Source organism: Polypterus senegalus, chromosome 18 (assembly GCF_016835505.1).
Source record: "Polypterus senegalus isolate Bchr_013 chromosome 18, ASM1683550v1, whole genome shotgun sequence".
Taxonomy (NCBI): Eukaryota; Metazoa; Chordata; class Cladistia; order Polypteriformes; family Polypteridae; genus Polypterus; species Polypterus senegalus.
The window spans coordinates 39,815,598-39,834,182 of NC_053171.1; the positions used below are offsets into that span (position 1 = coordinate 39,815,598).

An 18,585-nucleotide genomic window follows, 5' to 3' on the forward strand; every position below is an offset into this window, starting at 1 on the left:
TTAATATGCTCGAAGTGAATGAGGCTTAGAATAATGACAGCTGATCTAATGTTGCTTATTGATTGCAGTTGTTTTTTAATAAGTTTACATAAGAGCGTACAAAAACGTTTTGCCTGTGCTTTGTCCCTTTCAATCAAGAGGAATGTGTAGTAGCACATCGTTAATTGAGAAGGATTGTGATTGTAGGCTTGCTGTCTTTTACTTTTGGCTCCCAGTTTTGAACTTTCCTTTATATTCTATTTCACACTTCTTTGAACATCCTCTGTGTAAAATGTACTAAATAAATAAATGTTGATGTTATTCAAAAAATATTGCCAGCTCTACCTTGAGGCAAAAGTAATAATAGGATGACATCCTTTTAAATTAATTTTTCAAAGCAAGAAAGTAAAACAATTAAATCCTGTAGATCTGACAAATTAAACCTACATCTAAGAGAAAAGTTTTATTTAATCATTATAATATTAGGGTGTTATCTTGAAGTGACTTTTTGGAGTGTACACAATTTTTTTACCCACAATGATTCCACTTTCAAATAATACTGTTTTTATATTTGCGGTAATTATTTCTTTTTTACGTCAATAGTCAATCATTTTCTAAGCATAATCCTGTAATGTTTTCTTAACTAAATGTTACTACTTATGGTTATTACAAACATGTTGTAAAGGGAACTTACATTACAAATAAGCCTATTATCCTCAAAACTCTTTTTCTTAACCTTTGTCTAAAATAAAAAATGTTAAACTTTATCAAATCTATCAACTAAGACATTTTATTTTAAAAAATTCAATGCAGTTATAAGTGACATTCTGGGGGCCTCACAGTAAAATGGTGGTGGGGATTGAACTGTCAAACTTTATGATCTGTTGTCCAACATTCATTCTTATCTTCCAATGCCAGTTTTTGTGAAATTAATTTATGTGACCGTGTTATATTATAATATGGCATTATTGACATCCAGATCCCATCCATTTTGTAACAATTTTCTCATTGCTATTATGTGACCAAAAGAGGTGTAGCACAACATTACGTTGCTGTTATGGTGGCGACCTTATCCCAGTGTGCTTGTTTCAGATCACTTCTTTACTTCTCCACCCTCTTTAACATTAGAGAAAGCTAATAAGCACTTCCAAGAAGACGTTAGGGTTAGGATGTTTGTTTTCTGGGCTTTATTTTGTGCTTTGCATTTTGGGTTTAATAATTGGCATGTTCCTGCTGTCATTCTATGTGTTAACCTTTTGCTAGCCTTACGACTGTGATTATGTCTCTTCCCTTTTGGCATCTTTAATTCCTAGTGCACAACTCCTTGCACTGTGTCCTTAACTGGTCATATTTGTTAAAGTAAACTATTAGTACTGAGAATGATGCTGAACCCCATTTTAGATATATATTTACTAAATGGCTTTTAAGGCCATTTGGCAGTTTGCCTGTTTATTTGTTCTGTTTTGTATTATGGCTTTAGAGTACTTTTGGTTGTGAAGAAAGACTTATTCATCAAAGAAAATTGCTAGTGCATCATACGTTGTATATTTAAACATACAGCATATTCATACAACAATGGCTGTAATACAAAGAGAGTGAGAGTACTAAAGTATTTTTATACTATTTTTAAGCAGCTGAACATGATTGTTAAAAAATCTGGTAGAATGGAGTTGCCATTTGATTGAAGTCCAGCTTTCCTTGGCCTGAATTCTGTTTCGGATAGTATCCAATCTTAAAATAACTTTTTTTTTCCTCCAGTTGTCAAAACTATTACCGAGTCCAAAAAAAAATTGTAGTCTTCAACAAAACTCTGAGTTAATCTGCTCACATCAGTGGTGCTATTAGAGAAAAATTAAAACCTTCCAGTACGGAGAGGCTGTAACAAATATAACATGTTTAGATCTTCCTGCCAAATGCACTGTCAAGTTGAATGTTTTGGTTATTTCATTAAAATCACGTCATACCTTACTTGAATTTTAGTAGCTTGATGCATAAACTGTGAATCAGTATGAAATTAGACAAGTTAGCTAAATTTGAAAGCAGAACTCTGCTCAAGAATAATTTAAGCTTTAGTAGGTCAAACCTTTCAAGCATCCTAACTATAAATATATTTATCTATGACTTTTTTCATGTTAAGTAAACTCATGATTATTGGGACCTTAATGTTTGGATGGAGTTAAACCATAATGTGGATAACTTTTCCAGTAGACTGTTGTGACAGATAAGGGGCGCTATTGCTCCCTTGAACCCCTGTCCAAGACTCCAGACACCAAGTAAAAGTCCAAATGTTGACTTTATTTTCACAGCACAGTGCACAAAGCACCCTCTCCTCCACAATACTCATTCAAATAATCAATCACAATAACAATAAACTCTCCACCACTCCAAGACGCGTTGCCCTCCTACCACCCAGCTCAGCTCGCCGTCTGGGAGCTCCCACAATCCTTTTATATTCCCTGACCCGGAAGTGTTCCAAACCCCAGTCCATGTGATCTCCTATCACTTCCGGGTCAGATAAAAAGTCATTTTCTTCACCCCGGAAGCACGTCATTCCCCTTGTCCATGTGACTCGGACATACTTCCGGGGCGTAAGGCAAATAACCATTGTTCCTCCCTGCAGCGTCTCCTAGTGGCCCCCAGGGTATCCAGCAGGTCTGTGTATAAAAACTCCAATGTCCAGGATTCCCTGCTGGCGTTTGGGGCACCTCCATGCTGCAGGGAAGGCTCCACCTGGCGGCATGGGGGTATTGGCTGGGATGAACGGCCGGCCATCTATCACACTGTCTAACATGAACATTCCTGCCAGGGTTTAGTAGACATTGGGTTCCTTTGCGCTGATTCTTTACAACTTCTATGTTTACTGTACAGGAAGGAGACAAAAATAAGACATTCATGGGATAATCTAATAAGTATAATGCTTGAGCCTTTGAAGCTCATTCAGCCAGTGTGATGTGGTATCCTTTTAGCTATTGTCATTTCACTTTAACTCCAGCTGTTATCTCTCACTGATAAATGAATGTCATCAAACTTTCAGCCTATGAAAAGTTTTGCAGCAGTGTCTGAAATAGAAAGCAAGAGCATACAGACCATTTCTGTCTTCCAGTGTAAGTGGTAACTAAAGATAAATAAAGATGAATGATTACATAAGATATTTGTGTAATGATAACTTTGTTCAGTATTTTAAATAAACTAAAACACATTAAAAGCTCTTTTAAATCCTCAAGTTGGAGTAATTCAATATTACAATGAATCATGCAGTTTGTAGGCTTCAGCTATTTAGACTTTAGGCTGATTCAGTTTTAACTGTACACTCACAAGGAACTTTTGTACCCCCGTCATACTTTAGTATTTGGTACTTGTGTTGCTTTTTAGCCCTTACTTTGCAAGTAGATATATGTTTTCTTGATTTTATTTCTTGATATAGAAAAGCAGACAAAGGGAACCAGAGGATTAGATTAGATAATTTTAATCCCATGGGAAAATTCAAATGCAGACAGCAGCAGAAACATAAAAAACAAGGAAACAGACTCACAGGACCAATAACACAGCCCATCAATCAATCAATAAATGAATTAATATTTATTACAATAATTTTGCCAATAAAACTGCTAGGAATTTACTCTGTGAGCAAATCTAAAACCCAAATGTTCCTGTCTTGCGTTCCGTGCTTGCTGGGATAGGCTCTCGTTTCTCCACAACCCTATTCTGGATAAAATGGGTTTCCAAGGTGGATGGATGGATGGATGGAAGCCACCGTGAACTCTGCTCCACTATTCTGTATCTCTGGGGTACTCAATTCCAATCCTGGAGGATCTTTATCACGCTGTAGATATTTTTGTTTTCTGAGAACATTATCCATATATTTTACGGTCCAGAACATTTCCTTCTCTATCATTTATTTCAAAACATTGAATTAACACAGGCATTTCATGATGCATATACACAGGTTTAAATAGAAGCTGTTAGCTGGGGGGCTGGTGATTCCTTTTATCATTTGCATCTCATTATTAACAGATGGCTGGTTAAGAAAACAGGTAAGAATTTAAGGCTTAATGCCGCTGTTTAAAACTAAAATAGGCAATTAAGGGTTCTGAATTGTAACAAATGACTTAATTAAAACTAAACCCAAAAATATATGGCTTTAGTAGAAAATAAATGGGTTCTAATTACAAATTTGGTTAAAGCAAAACCCTGCAGCCACAATGGACCTCCAGGACTGGAGTTGAGTACCGCTGCTCTATCTGGTACTATGTCTTGAGTCACAGATTTACATACTTATTGTTTGAAAGTTTTCCTTTCATTTAGATGCTTAAAGAGAGGATTTTTATCCATTTATGAAAATGTATTCATTTTTTTCCTTCTGTTAGCTTCTTCTACTCCAATAGTTTTCCTTTTTCTGTTTCTTTCATATTTCTCTTGTTTATATTTCTAATTGTTTTGATTTTCTTTCCCTTGGAAGAATGTACCCCTAGTTTTCTCCCATTATTTATCTGTTTCTCTATTACGGTTAATGGTATGTTATGGCCAACACCTTACCTTGGGCCCCTTTTTTCAAGAAATACCTTCTCTCAATCAGAACCACATTTTTTTTACCAAGTACATTTTGTGTATCAGGAATTTGTTGATTGCATGTGAAGGTGAAACAATTATGTACTTTTCACATGTAATATATATAATTTTTTATTAGCAAAGACCTTAAATGTAGCTCATAAACTTTGCAAATAAGTAGGGACAGCAAGTATAGAAAGAAGTACCATACTCCTTTGTTTATGTAACATTAACAGTAATAAATAATTTAAAAAGCAAATTATGTCTATTTTTTTCAGGCCTTTTTAACAGATTTATATAAATAGGTACTCTGATTTTCTCACAGATATTTTATACTGTAAATATTACCCATTTTTTTCCTCCTTCTTCCTTCCTTTTGTAAAATAGCTTGTTGCCTAGTGTGTTGCTATGGATCTTTCCTCATTATGAAGCTATTCTTTGAATATGTGTCTTTACATAAAGTCAGATGCATAATATCAAGTTCCCCCTATCCTGATTCTGTATGAATTTTGTTTAGGATAATTCATGCTTGTTAACATTTACATTCAAAACTAATATTAGGATGGACACTATTTGAGAAATCTCAGATTTGAAGATGTTCTGCTGATTTTTTCATGCTGTGTATTCTAAGGTGTTATTGAAGTGTAACAATCTTACATTCCGTTTTTAAACATTTGTATCATCACACCTGTATCCTTTTAAGCGTTGCATTTAATACGATCTTTCAGTTATTCTCTGACATTCTTCCTTGTGTTAACATATGGCAGTAATTTAAAGCATTATCTGAGGTTGTGAAGCATATTTTATCAATTTTCAACTTTTAGAGAGAAGGTGATCTGTTTAGCATACCTGCATAAAGTGACAGGGTAGCTACATTATATTTGACTTTGTAAAAGAGACTTACAGCTAGAATGGGAGTTACATCACCAGCTAATAGCACAACAATTACTTTTTTTAGCAGTCCATTTTTGTTAAACATATGGTGTCATATATCATTTTCTTCACTATTGTCTTCTGTCGACATAAGGAAGCTTTCTTCAATAGTTTTTTTTAATTTAATGCCGTAAGTGATTTTGTGACCATTTTTAGTGGTCATGTTGTCTCTGTTGTGTGCACAAAATAAAAATTACATTATGAAAAATGCATGATATTAAAAAGCAAATGGCTGAGCATAATTATGGCATATGTCCTGAAAACTCCTTACCCTGCTCAGTTCTCACCACTACAGTTTATTTCTGAAGCCAGTTAGCCATATAACCACTCCACCAGTAAGCCTGCACATGACATTTGCAGCCAGAGTCTGGCTTTTTATCACTGCTCTTGCTGTCACATGTTTTGTTCACTTTTGTCTACATTTATTAAATAGTTAGTCATAGAATATCCACCTTAATAAAAAAGTGTTTGTGTGTCTGTCTGAGTCCATCTGGTTGCTATGTCTTTGTCATTCAAAAGATGATGCATCACAAAAAAAAAAAATCAGAGAAAGATACTACAACAAAATAAATATCGGTGAGATCTGTATCTGAGTTTCTAAAACCAAAAAATGAGCATTCCAGAAGATTTCATTTCAATTTTTGCACATAAAGAATCAAGTCAAGTCAAGCTGGGGAGCATGCGTGCAGTGCATTGCTACACCCACCACACGACGAAACAACTCGAGGTCCTGGTTAGCAACACCCCAGATAGACATGCGGTCCAGGGATCGTGAGACACAGTACCAAAGGAATCCAGTTTTCATCTCAGGTCATTGGGTAGCATCCATGTCTCACAACCATATAGCAAGACAGGAAGCACCAGGACTGTAAAGACTTGGACCTTGGTCCTTTTGCATAGATATCGGGAGCGCCACACACCCCTTTACAGTTACCTCACGACCCCCCTTGCTCTCCCAATCCATCTACTGACTTCATAGGAAGAGTCACCAGAGACATGAAAGTCACTACCAAGGTTAAGTAAGTAAATCTCTCGAAAAGGTCGACACTCTCTCTGCAAACAGACACACAGCTGATTTCCGTGCCCAAGAGGTCATTAAAGGCCTGGATCTTGGTTTTTACCCAGGACACTCACAAGCCCAGACACTCAGACTCCTCACTCAGTCTCTCAAGCACCCTGATCAGAGCCTCCATTGACTCCACGAAGATCACAGCATCGTCAGCAAAGTCAAGATCTGTGAATTGTTCTTCACCAACAGATGTTCCTAAGCCGCTGGACCCCAGGACCTTGCGCAACACCCAGTCCACACAAGCATTGAACAGAGTAGGAGCAAGAACACACCCCTGACGAACCCTAGAATCAACTGGGAAAAACGCAGAGGTCCTGCCTCCACTCTGCACAGCACTCACAGTACCAGTGTACAGGCCGCTCATGATATCCATCAACCTCGAGGGGATCCCACGGATCCTCAGGATGTCCTGCAGGGCATCTTGATCAACTGAGTCAATTTTTTTACAAAATTCTCCAAAGGCTGCAAAGAAACTGTGCCGATATTCACGTTTGTGCTCCATGAGAACCCTCAGTGCCAGGATGCGGTCGATGGTAGACTTCTTAGGAGTAATACCAGACTGTTCTGGTGGCTTGTAGTTGAGCAAGTGATCACGGACATAAAGAATGCCATTGAAATATTAAAAAAAAAATCTCAACTTTCAGATTGCTCCAAACTGTATTATTTAACACACGTTTGGCAGTTAAATATAAGACGAGGATTATAAATAAGGATTCAAGCCAATTCTGTGCCAGTAATTGAGTTTGTGATATAAATGAGAATGACTTATGAATTATTAAATATGAAATAATCTTGCAAATGGTAAGAGTGTAGACACCAAGACAGGTTTAGTCTGATGTACAAAACCTCTCAGAAAGAACAACAGAATCCAGACTATTTCATCCATTTAAACTAATAAAAACTCCTACTCCTAGATTTCATACAAGCAATACTAAGCCACAACTTAAAGGAAACATACGGTTACTTGCAAAAAGAACTGGCAATGCTTTAGTGATAGATTAGGAGAACAGTGTATCCATTTCAGGTTTTTAAAAAAAATTGTTACTTAATTGTTATTTATTAGCTGTATCAAGTAACCACACAGTTAATCTTATTGTTGCATATTTTCATATTCTGAATAGTTCAGTTTTCAGTTTGTGTATTTATCCAACTCATTAAGGACAAGTAAAGTAATACACTTGATTGTGTACATGAGGATATGGGAAGTATCACCCAAGAACCTTTAATGATTTCCCCTTTGCTTTCTTGCCTTTTTTGTTCTTTCAAGAAATGGTTGCAAATCATATCATTTTGATTAGTATGTTTATTGGGTCTTTTTAAACTTTCATCTGATAAAATTATGGAAATTATTTTCTAATACATTCAGCCAGCTGTTAAATGATTGCAGATAATTTCTTTCTACCAGCCCAATATGTGACCAGTATGTGTCATTATTCTGTTGCCTTTGAATGGTGGCTGTACCTGAAAAAATGCAGGAATATAAAGAAAGACAACCAGCAGTGATTTTATATTAACTGAGTTAATTTAACACTTACAAATCATTCTTTTAAACACATTAATTATTGAACAATATGGATTACTGCATATATTATAGTAGTTTACATTCAGTAACCAATAATGAACTAAATGTCACAATCCTTTGGTTTCAAACAGGGAAGTGCAAAGTTTGTTAAACATGATAATGCATTGAGCAAAGTTGTAGCCACTTTATCTAATCCCAAGATTCTACAGTATGCCTGCCTGTCTGCAGTCATCAGCAAGAAAATTGCCTCACCTACTGAATAAAGAGTACAGGACAAAGAGTATGACATCCTAGCTAATTAAAAGGTCATGTCTTTCAAGATATGCTAGTTTATGGTAAATAAAAATTAAAGACAGGGATGGAAAAGAAAGTCAGAAAAGACAAGACATTTATGTCAAGAAATCTGACAACATTTGGCAGTGGATGTAGACTTGAATGTTTTTAATTCATTGCCTGTTAATTCATTTAATTAAAGAAATGAGCAAATTGAAATAAGATTCAAAAGTACATTTACAAGACATAATAAAAAGACATTACACTCTTTGCTAGAATTCTAGATGGAGTTAATGTTAACTTCATTTGTCTTTGAACATCTTTATCATCCAGGGATATTTTGTTGTACTGCTGCCACAGGGACTTGTTTTGTTTAGTAATTACATTTGGAAAATGTGGGGAATTACAACCCAGAAGATTCATAAGTCTGCCCTTTCAGAAATGTTTCATGCAGAAAACACAAATTATTTAATTTATTAACAAAAATGTTTAATTTAATTGTTAAATGTTTGTTTTCTTATTAAGAACTCTAATGTATTAATTGTATTTTGTCTTCATTCAATGTGTGACTCTTTTTTTTCTAGTATAGAGTACAGCTAGTACCAAAGAGTTGTTTGTTCATCATTTTTTATACATATTATAAGTAGAAAAGCAGAGCGGATCAATTATTTAATCAATTATATTAATTATATATCTTGCCTTTGGTAATTAATAAAAACAATTAACAATACACCCCAAAGGGGGACTCCAAATTAATGTAGGTTAATTGATGCAGCATTGATGCTGGAAATATTATGAAATCTGACAACAGACTTACTTTAACAAATAACCCAAACATGCCTGTTGAAATAAACAAAATAATGCAATTTAATTTTAACATAAGCACAATAGAAGATGGATATATGCAAGTATATATTATGACTATTGTGTTTCAGTTCTAAAATTTTATTTTGTCTTTGAACATAAAATCCACAACCCATAACTGCAACAAAGCTGGAGCACGTAACAGAGTAGCAACTCAGCCTGCATGGTCCAGTTTTCCACAACTTTTTATCAAGCATATTTTATCAAGTCTAATTTTTACTTAGAAATGAGCCAGATCACTGGTTTCCATTGCAACTATTTCATTTACATTAAGAATTTCTACACAATTTTTTAAAGCTCTGAAACTAAAATTGTAAAAACAATATTAAGAAAGTAGATAAAACAGCAGTAACACCGGAGATTGTTAGCTTTCTGCTTCAGGTATGTGGGTCTAAATCCTAGTCTATTCACTGTCTGTGTGGAGTCTGCATGTTTTCCTCATGTCTGATGTTCAGTGGACTGCTGTCCCGTTTAGGCCTAGTTTCTGATTTGCATCAAATGACACTAGTTTAGTTAATTAAGTTAATGTAAAATAGATGGATAGAAATGTATGAAAGAGAAGATGTATTTTTCTTTACTGTCAGCATTATCTCTAATGGTAAATTTAATTACTGTTTAAAAATGTCAGTTTATTAATGAATATTGTAATAAAAAGCCATCAGTTATTCTGTATATGCCATCTTTTTAGAAACCAATATGAAAATATCAGTATGACAATAATGGGTTATTCACTTTCTGTACTTTTAGGTTCATCTTCCTACTTCTTAAATATAGTAACTTTGAAAATAAATTAAATAGAGTTAGTCCCAGGATATCTTAGCAGTGAACAACAGATGAATTAACAGTCTTCTGAAATTAAGTGTATTATGTTACCATTTCGGGGCGGCACGGTGGCACTCCTGCCTCGCAGTTAGGAGACCCCAGTTCGCTTCCCAGGTCCTCCCTGCGTGGAGTTTGCATGTTCTCTCCGTGTCTGCGTGGGTTTTCTCCCACAGTCCAAAGACATGCAGGTTAGGTGCATTGGTGATTCTAAATTGTCCCTAGTGTGTGCTTGGTGTGTGGGGGGTGTGTGTGTGAGTGCCCTGTGGTGGGCTGGCGCCACACCTGGGGTTTGTTTCCTGCCTTGCGCCCTGTGTTGGCTAGGATTGGCTCCAGCAGACCCCCATGACCCTGTAGTTAGGATACAGCGGGTTGGATAATGGATGGATGGATGTTACCATTTCTGATTAAATGCTTGCTCAGTCCTTTGTTCTTCCTTTAAGCAGTCTGTGTGGTAGAGTTAGCAGCCAAAGTCTCAGTTTTGTAAATTTGTTCACATTTAAATGAATAGATGTTTTTCTCCAGTATTTACAACAGTGGGCTTTAATTAATTAGTTTCTCCATTTCTTTGAAACCCAACTAGCTTTTCTTGTAAATGTTTAGGGTATGCAAAGTAGTTAGTTCAACACTTAGTCACTGACAACCATCAACTTGTTAATCATCTTTAACATTAATGCATCATGTTCCAATTCCCCATCTACTGACACATAGCTGAATTGTAAAATGCCTACTGCCAAACAACATAAAACCTCCTGGAAGATATAAAACTATTTACTTCAGGAGAAAATGTTGATTTTAAGCTTACCAAATGTTTTATTTTTCTGCCAAAGTTAAAGGATAAATGCTCAGCTTTTTGGCAGTTACATTTTTAAATTAATACAAGAATAAGGATGAAAAACAAGTACCACAAAATAAATTAAAAGCACAACCAAATCAATAGTGGCAACATTTCTTGCACCAGCCTCTATTTATTGAAGTTTCATTTATTTACCACTTTTATTATGTATGTATGTATGTATGTATGTATGTATTTATTTATGTATGTATGTGTTTGGTAGTTTAAAGAGCAGCTCATTTGCCACTATTGTAAATGGATAAGTGTGAGGATTGGCAACTAAGAGAAAAAACTCACATTGAAAAGAAAAATACACAAATGGGGTGAAGAAACTCCTCTATAATATATTTTCAAGAGTAAATCTTGACTTTTGGCACCACTGACCTATTGTACATTGTTGTAAAAAGTTGTAAGCAAATTTGACTGGGAGCCATGTTTAACATTACATGAACTATTAAGGTGTTTTCCTGTGAAAAGATTAGTTCTCGGCATAAACCATTTGAAAATGCAGTGTAAAGGTCAATTTTAAGGAAGAATAAGAAACGAAGAGCTAAGCTACAATATCTGCTGGTCTCTAACAGATCATCGCCTGGTCTAATATTTATCTGAAGTTTTTTTGTTACTAGACTTGCACTACATGAGAACAAGTAAACATGTAATGTTCTAGTCACTTCTTGTTAACATAGGCGATAATTATTTGGTATGAATACCGCAGCATTGCCCACTGCTTGGTCAAATATCAAACTGTCTACAGTTAAATTACTTTAGGCCTTTTTTAAGAATTATAGGCAAACAATTTGAAGTGACAATTACACATTATATTTTGGGTGTTTTTCAGACATCGGGGTTCTTTATTTTGACTGGCTAGGTTAAAGAAAACACACAAACAATAATAACACAAAAATGGTATCAGTGCTTTCAGTGTACGCTCCTTCAGTAAATTTGATTATAGGAGTGAACATGTTGTTTCTAGACATCTAGAAAGCAGCAGAGCGTAAATCAATGCCTAGTAACTAATGTGTTGCACACCTAAAAATTTAAAATTAAACATACTGTAGCTTGTGCAGGACACTGATTGACATATTGGTACTTTTTAATTTTAAGTACTAAATTAGTAGAGCACAAATACATTGGAACAAGGATCTTAATAAATATTTGATTGCAAAAAAAAAAGGAATGTGTGCAAGTGTACTGCACAAAGTTGCCTCATACCTGTTGTACCAGATACTGTCACTCAGGTGTGTCAGAGGAGCCCCTTCTGGGTTCACCTAAGTTCTACCCCCTCAGGGTGAGAGGGGGCACTGTCACTAATGGTGTCATCTCTTCCCCAAGAAGACACCCCTTGAGGGCAATTTACTCTGGCCATTCTGGTCAGAGACCCGTAAAGAAACGACGTCCCCATCTCACTTGTACCCAGTCTTGATTGAGGATGGAGCTCTATGAACCAGACCACTCTTTCAAGCCTATAATCTTGAAGCCAAGATGGCCGCTTTTTTTGTTCTGTTTTTGTGCTTTTTGCCCTCATTTCCTTGTTTTGTCCAAACCTGCCTTAGAATGAAAGAGAGAGAAAACCCCAATACTTCTCTGGGCTCAGCCTGTATTTCCACCATCTGTCCACAAGGTTAAAACAATTAATGAGTGGATAAATTGGGACATCATCATAGTTCATGTGTAATAGGAAAAGGAGAATTATTAATTGTAAGCTGGAAAATATAGAATTTCAAACAAAACTTGAAGGTTTTTAAGTCTAAATCAAGTTCTGCCTAAAGTGTTGATGAGCAAATATAAAATGATTTTTCTGTCTGAAAATTTCATCGTTTCATACCTGCTATGCTACTGAACCCAACGTATTCTATCTTGTGAATGATGTGTGTAAGGGCTAATGTGCAGCTCCCCACTAAAATACACTGCTCAGACCATCACTGACTCACTGCCAAAACTGTGTGCACTGGATGATTTTGCAGGCTGCATAACGTTCACCAGGGCGCCTCCGGACTCTTAAACGTCTGTCACATGTGCTCAGTGTGAACCTTCTGTCATCTGTAAAGAGAACAGAACACCAATAGCGGAACTGCCAATTGTGGTATTCTCTGGTGAATGCGTATCAAGCCCTCTGGTGATGGTTTGTGAGTTTAGGCCCCACTAGAGTACACTAGGTCCTCATGCTGCCCTAATAAAATCTGTTTCTGACAGTTTGGTCAGAAATATGCACACCAATAGCCAGCTGGAGGTCATTTTGTAGGGCTCTGGCAGTGCTTTTTATTATCCTCCTCGCACTAAGTAGCAGATACCAGTCCTGCTGCTGGGTTGATGCCCTTCTACGTCCCTGTCCAGCTCTCTTTGTGTAATGGCCTGTCTCCTAGTATCTCCTCCATGCTCTTGAGATTGTGCTAGGACTTTCTTGCGACATCACCTATGGTTGTGTCATCGTGGAGGACCTGGACTACCTGCATGTACTGCTTCATGCTACCAGTAGTGACAAGGAAATTAGCAAAATGCAAAACTAGAGAAGAATCAGTCAGGAAGGGTGAGGAGTGAGCAGTTGTCTGTGGCTACCACCTGCAAAACCATTCCCTGTTTGTGGTTTGTCTTGCTGTTGCCTCTCCAATGTACCTGTTGTCGCTTTCATTTATACAGCGAAGTGACACAAGTGAAGTTGAATCACAATCACTTATGCTTTCTAATTGTACTGATTGATATCCCTGAAGATTCACTGACTTAGTGTTAGACTGTGATGTTCCATTAATATTTTGGTGGAGTTGTATTTTGTATTGTGTTACTGAGGAATACGGCAACGAAATACATGTGTTCTGAAAATTCTACCTTTGTATACTTTTGAAGTATGAGTCTATTTCCGATGTAGTAATCACGAACAGACAGAGAAAAAGCTGGTTTTAATACTTTTTTTGTTTCTTTTTTTTTGTCTTCTAGCTGACTGCAACCCTCCGTGCCAAAATCGTGGCTCATGCAGTCGTCCACAGACATGTGTTTGTCGCTCTGGCTTTCAAGGTTCTAGATGCGAGGAAAAGGCCCCCGAACAGGTATATATCCCCTCAGGCACCTCACGAGTGCTCCAGCCAGTCCGGGCAGCTTCAGCCCATCTTGACAGAAGAAAACTGGAAGCCAGCGTACGAGGAAATTTGACTAGAAACAGAAGTGAAAGCATCCCAAATTCCAGAAATAAACCTGCATCCACAAGCCAAGTTCCTTCCACGTAAGTCAATTAAAATTCTTGCTGAAAGAAAAAACAATTCTGTCCTAATTATTTCAAATGAAAGAAAAACAAAGAGAAACCATTTTTGAAAGCTGTGCCTGTGGCAATATGCCCACTAATAACAAAAAATATAAGATAACAGTAAAAGATTAAAAAAAGAGGGGTCTACCAAGCAAATAATACATTGTGTTAAACTAAGTTAGAAGGTTCTTTTAACTAATTTTAAATATAAGGTCAGTCTCAGGGGTGTATACTATATATCTTCTGTATCATACGTTCAATAAATCTATTGCATTCTTATGCTGTCATACAGTCCTATCTTCTCTGATGTTTGTGTTTCATACTTGGGAATCAGATCCAACATTATTTTGGACAGATCTTATTATTAAGTAAAAGAACATTTGTTCATGTGTATTTTAGTAACAATAATGGGAAAAACTTGGAGTGTCATTTCCTGTAAAATAACATTTCACAACATAGCTTAGTATGACCCCTGAGGATATTAACTAATGCTCAGACTCCCGCCAAAGCAGGGCATTCCTCTCTACTCTGCTCACATGAATGAGCTCAGTGTCAAGCTTTATCCAATATGGAATACTGACTTTCAGATTTGCAGCTAGTAAGTGTTAAGAAAAAGTGGTTATTAGAGTCAGCTGTGTTTAGATTAGCCAGGCTGAAACCTGTGTGTTCACAAGGTGTCAGACATTTCCTGTGAGCATAACAAAATCACAAAATCTGTTGGCCTCCAATCTGACAGGTCTTACCAATTTTCTGTAGAGGTACTTGTCCACTATCCATCTTTTGGGAATGGAAGACACAGTCATCTAAAAGGCTGACTGCTGGTGAGGGTCACCAGGATCTACTCTGAGATATTATTGTACATGTATAGCAGTGACATGACCTGTACCTAATCTATTTTCAAGCAGGGATGCCTTTTCTGAAATGTTATGTTTATACAGCAATGAAATTTCTATAGTAGATACTTTCTGTAATGGTTGGTAATCATAGTTTCCAAATAATGGTGTATTTCACCATTAATATTAATAGTTTACATAGATACTTGCAGGTTTATGTACTTCACTTACATATTTATTTGGCCTACAGTTCTAAAAGTTCAGTTAAATGTTTACAAATATACCAGAAATATGCAAGATTTGATCTGCAAACCATTTGTGTAGATTTTTGTGTCATCCAATATTGGAATGGTGCTTAAACATCTTGTGCATCTATAATCACATGCTGTTTAATACTAGTCTCAAGCTGAGTAAGGGCAGCAGCTCAGCAGTTTTTGGGACACATCATTTGTTAAACGTGTGTAAAACATTACTTCTAATTCATAACACTGGTATGTATAGATAAAAAAAATCACAGAAGGCTCCCTACTATAAAAAAAAGGATTCCAGAGTTCATGAATTGTGAAGTGGTAGTCATGCACAAAAGCATTCAAGGCAAATCAGACATTTTGGCTTAAGAGTCCATCACAGACACCAAGTATTTTTAACGTATGTTTCCCATAGTACTATTTTTAATTTGATGGAAGTTTTTTTCAGACTACAGGTAGAGTTCTTGATGCTTAAGTTTCTTTACGTATGTCATGGTTGCTCAAATAATAGAGACACATAAAACTTCTTCATCCTTTCTTCAGGGAGTAGCATCCCTTGAATGTCAAGCAGTGTCCCTGTGCATCACAGCTTATCTAGGCTTTTTTCTAGTCACTAACCTGTAGATTGTCCACTTTATTGTATACATCTTAACTTGACTTTTGTAGATTTCATACAATACTATGTGCAGTAAGTATATAGTATTAGACTGTTATGAACAACTTATTTATTGTGCATGATTTTGATATAGCAATTTAAAAAGTTTTTAGTGTGAATTGTGTTGAATGAAACAAAAATACAGCCTGTATTTTTGAAGCAGAAACTTACTATGCATAAAATAGCAAATTTTTAGAAAACTGATGAAAAACTTTGTTTTATTCTCTCCATGCCAGTTTTCATTTTGTTTTGTTTTGTTTTTCTTCATTTTTTACAATTTTTTCTAATCATTTTCAGTATTCTGGTTTTCATTCATTCATTCATTTTCCACCACTCATCTGATGCCAGGTCACAGGGGCAACAGTCTTAGCAGTGAGACCCATATGTCCTTTTCCCCAGCCACTCATGCCAACTCATACTATGGAATCCCAAAGTGTTCCCGGGCAATCTGGGGGTTATAATCCTCCCAGCGAACCCTGGGTCTGGATGTCCGTGATTCTCATCCTGTCTCTAAGGGAGACCCCAGCCACCCTGCTGAAAAAGCTCATTTCGGCCACTTGTATCTGCAATCTCATTCTTTCAGCCATTGTCCAAAGCTCATGACTATAGGTGAGAGTAGGGATGTAGATCAATTGGTAAAGCAAGAGCTTTGCCTTCTGATTCAGCTCCTTCTTCACCATTTCAGATCGGTATAGCCACCATATAACCGCGCTCACCGCTCCAATCAATCTATCGATCTCACCATCCCTTTTCCCCTCACTCAAGAACAAGACCCAAGGTACTTAAACTCCATTTGAGGCAGTACTTCACCTTCCACTCGGTGAGGACAGTCCACCTTTTTCCTACTGATGACCTTGGACTAAGATTTGGAGGCGCTGATTCTCATACCTCCAGCTTCACACTCGCAAATTGTTCCAATGCGTGCTGAAGTTCGCAGCTTCTAAGTCCACCAAAAACATGTAGACACATTGAGCTTATTCCCATGCCCCCTCTAGAATCAAGCTGGTCCATCCTTCCATGGCATGAACAGAATCCATATTGCTCGTCCTGGATCTGAGGTTCCACAACTGGGTGGAGTCTTCTTTCTAGTACACTGGCATAAGCTTTACCAGGGAGGCTAAGAAGTATGATCCCCTAATAGCTGGAACACACCCTCCTGTCCCCCTTTTCTAAAAATGGAGACCAACACCCTGATCTGCCATTACAGAGGCACATCTCCTGATGACCAAGTAACATTAAACAGGCGTATCAGCCATGACAGCCCAACAATATCCAGAGCCTTCAGCATTTCTGGGTGCATCTCGTCCACCCCCGGGGCTTTGCCACTTCAGAGTTGCTTAACTACCTCTGTAGCCTCCCAAAGGGAAATAGACATTAATGCCCCATCAGCTGCTGGCTCTGCCTCCTCCACCAAGGGAATGTCAATCGGATTCAGGAGCTCCTCAAAGTGTTCCTTCCCCCATCAGACAACATGTTCAGTCCAGGAAAGCACTTCTCTACCCTTGCTTAGAATAGCCTGTGTGAATCCCTGCCTTCCCTTTCTGAGTCGTCTGATGGTTTGCCAGAATCTGTTTGAGCCCAATCGATAGTTACTTTCTGAACTCCTCCCACATCTGGGTTTTTGCTTCCCTGACTGCCAAGGCCACAGCCTTGTTGGCCTGTTGGTAACTCTCTGCTGCTACAAGAGTCTTCCATGTTAACCGTACATGGAGGGCCATCATTTTCAGCCTGATGGCATCACTTACCTCTGGTGTTCACCATTGGGTCCTTGTGTAGCCACTCAAGAGGCACCTATGGCCTTCAGAATGTAGCTCTTTGCAAATACCTTCACAATGGAGGCATTGAATGATGTCCATTCAGACTCTTTTTCTGCAGGAAAAGCTCTTTTGGAGGTTGGAGTTGAAGGTCTTCTGGACAGGGGCCTCTCCCAGGCATTCTCAGTATATGCTCAATGCTTGCTTGGGATTTCCAGGTCTGTCCAGGTGCCTCCGTAACCATCTGACCCAACACACCAACAAATGGTGATCAGCTGACAGGTCTGCTTCTGTCTTCAACTGAGTCTGCAGAACATATGGCCACAAATCTGATGATATGATTATGAAATCGATCACAGATCTTTGGCCTAAGGTGCTCTGGTACCAGGTGTACTTATGAGCCACCTTATGTTTGAACATGGTGTTTGTTATGGGCAAACCATGCCTAGCACAGTGGTCCAATAGCAAACTCTGTCTCTTCCCCCTTAAGAGAGGTGATATTCCACATCCCAAGAGTCAGTTTATGTGCCTGGGTTCCAGTCCACCAAGGGCTCTGCCTTCCGCCGCTGCCCAGGTCACATTACACCCAGCCCCAAGAGCTCCTGCAGGTGATGGGTTCACAGGAGGGCTGTCCAACATTACGTTTTCGGTCTGTGCCTCACTTGGCCCCATAGTAGCCCTGGCCACCAGGCGCTTGCAAACGGGCGTTTTTTCCTGGCATGGCTCCAGGGCACTTTTTATGTTTTTTTTAGTTATCATTTTTGAAAAAAACAATATTTCGATCAATTGCGATAACTGAACCCATAATGAGTTTTGTGATTAAAGCTTATACCTTTTCATTAAACCATCTGTGTGTGTGTGTATCCCTTGCTGCACAATTTTTATAAACTTGGTTATATTTAAACATTTTTGTGTACTGAATCATCTTTTTTGGAAAAAAACAAAAGGCATATCTTTGCTTCTGAATCACACACAGAGTCATAATGTTAGTCACAGTTATTTCTCAACCTACCTTAGG

General features: G+C 37.5%; 1 protein-coding gene across 2 annotated transcripts in view; it reads left to right on the forward strand.

Moving 5' to 3' along the window:
- Positions 1-18,585, forward strand: part of LOC120519151 (latent-transforming growth factor beta-binding protein 2-like) — a 389,450-nt gene that overhangs the window by 89,327 nt on the left and 281,538 nt on the right. For both annotated transcript variants that reach the window (XM_039742299.1, XM_039742300.1), the window contains exon 3: positions 13,774-14,056. In XM_039742299.1, the coding sequence (XP_039598233.1) occupies positions 13,774-14,056 (283 nt within the window). The remainder of the gene's footprint in view (positions 1-13,773; positions 14,057-18,585) is intronic.